Source organism: Arachis ipaensis, chromosome B02 (assembly GCF_000816755.2).
Source record: "Arachis ipaensis cultivar K30076 chromosome B02, Araip1.1, whole genome shotgun sequence".
NCBI lineage: Eukaryota > Viridiplantae > Streptophyta > Magnoliopsida > Fabales > Fabaceae > Arachis > Arachis ipaensis.
Window position 1 is genome coordinate 83,071,425 of NC_029786.2, and position 1,911 is coordinate 83,073,335.

General features: G+C 30.4%; 1 protein-coding gene across 1 annotated transcript; it reads right to left on the bottom strand.

The window, feature by feature from the left end:
* On the bottom strand, positions 566 to 1,120 carry LOC107627504 (uric acid degradation bifunctional protein TTL-like). Its single transcript, XM_016330333.1, has 3 exons — positions 929 to 1,120; positions 724 to 825; positions 566 to 637 (listed from the first exon to the last, which is right to left on the bottom strand). The coding sequence occupies exons 1-3, from the start codon at positions 1,118 to 1,120 to the stop codon at positions 566 to 568; spliced, it is 366 nt and encodes a 121-aa protein (XP_016185819.1).

A 1,911-nucleotide genomic window follows, 5' to 3' on the forward strand; every position in this document is an offset into this window, starting at 1 on the left:
TTGTGTCTATGTTGAATTTCCATAAAAGAGCACATTCTCATGGAAAAATATATAACAGGATTCAATTAAATATACACTTTGTGCATTTCTTACATCTAGCAATGAAACAAAATGACATAGAATAAACAAAATTACTATTAATACCAAATCATAAATAAAAATTCCCACATGAAAAAGAAAACAAAGCAAAAAATAGAATATTATCAATTAAATTGGAAACTTTAGTTCATCATACAGTGGTGACTGATAGCATGTTCAGTCAAAAACCAAAAGTAACATTAAATGGAAAGACTAAGCTTAAATAAAATTGCAATAGGAAAATAAAGGAGTTAAGAATAAAGTAGAGTTATGTTCAATAAAACTAAAATAAAAGTACATCAAACATAATATTCTTCTAGATACATGGTTTCACAATATCGTCTAGCTTTCTCACGAGCAACAGGATCCAAATAATCTATCCAAATGGCTTCTTGTTGAGATCAAAATCTTTTATAATAGCTTGGATTTTTAGTGATTCAGTTGTAGAGCGAACATATCCTCTCTTACGGAAAAAATTTGCAATGTGTCACTCTATGATAATGAATTGTTTTCGACGTGCCCATTCAAACTCACAAGCTGGCTTGTTTTTTACGCTCGTCTACATAGAAAAAAGATGTAACGGTTTATATTCAATTAACAGTTTTGTATATAGGTGCTAGGAAATAATTAATTTTAAAAAATTACCTTCAGATCTAATAATATAGAATCACCATCCCAGTCAGATGTTGTTGCAAAATATAGAAACCCAAACCTTTGCAAATACTGCACGCTTGATGCATATATCTCCTACAAGTTTTCAAACAAACTGTTAACTATAGATAATTATTAAATGGTTACATGATATTAAATTCAATAACAAAGTGCAAATAGAAGAACGAAGATAACAAACGTCTAGACTAGAATACATAGCAGAAGATGGGGCATTAGTGTAGAATGCATGTGAGAAAGGAGACTTTTCACAGATATTGGTGTGAGCATTGAGTGCTATCAGCCAAGAATGGATATTGGTCTTATTACACCAAACATCGAAGGCCATATTAAGTGCGTGTTGCAACGAGAAGAATGGAGAGGCGGAAGCCATCTCTGTAGCAAATTTGATGCTTCCACAGCATTCAAGAAAGTCACACTCTTCCACAGTAATCTAGGTTGAGGATTTTCTGCAAGGTCATGCGAGTTGTGATAATGAAATATAATCTTGCTCATATAGGATTGTCATTTTGTGTGACCTAAATAGTAAGAAATTCATTATGAATTAAAAGCATAATTAGTCAATTTTTTGATAATTTAAGCAATTAATCAGATTCATATAAGCTAACAAAAGATGTAAAATAACTAGACATGACTTTTCAAAAGGATGTTATTTTGCCTTTGAAGTTTTCTAAGTTCTTTGCTAGTTCATTTAGTTTCTAATTACAGGATTATGTTAATTTGGGAGTTAATTATGTACCGAACTTATAGATTAACTCCAACCGTTAACTCCCCAAATAACATAGCATCTATTATAGCATTTAATTAGTTAACTCCAAAAACTAACTAACTCACACACAAGTAATATATACACACGATTGTAATATTTTTACACTTTGTTAAATAAGTTATTTTATTTACATTGAACCCAAATCTCTCTTGAAAGATCCTCGTAGATCAAAATCCATTCATAATGTGCTCCCCAAATTCTCAAACTCTGGAAATAGAGAGGCATACATAAATAGAATTTCAATAAACTAACATTTTTTGTTTTCAGCAACTGTTACAAAAGAATTATGAGAATATTTAAAATAGATGAAAATCTAAACAAAACATAAAAACCATTAATTCTCATTGACTTCACACACCCCAAATCAAATCCTACTCCCTATCAAAAGGAGTTAA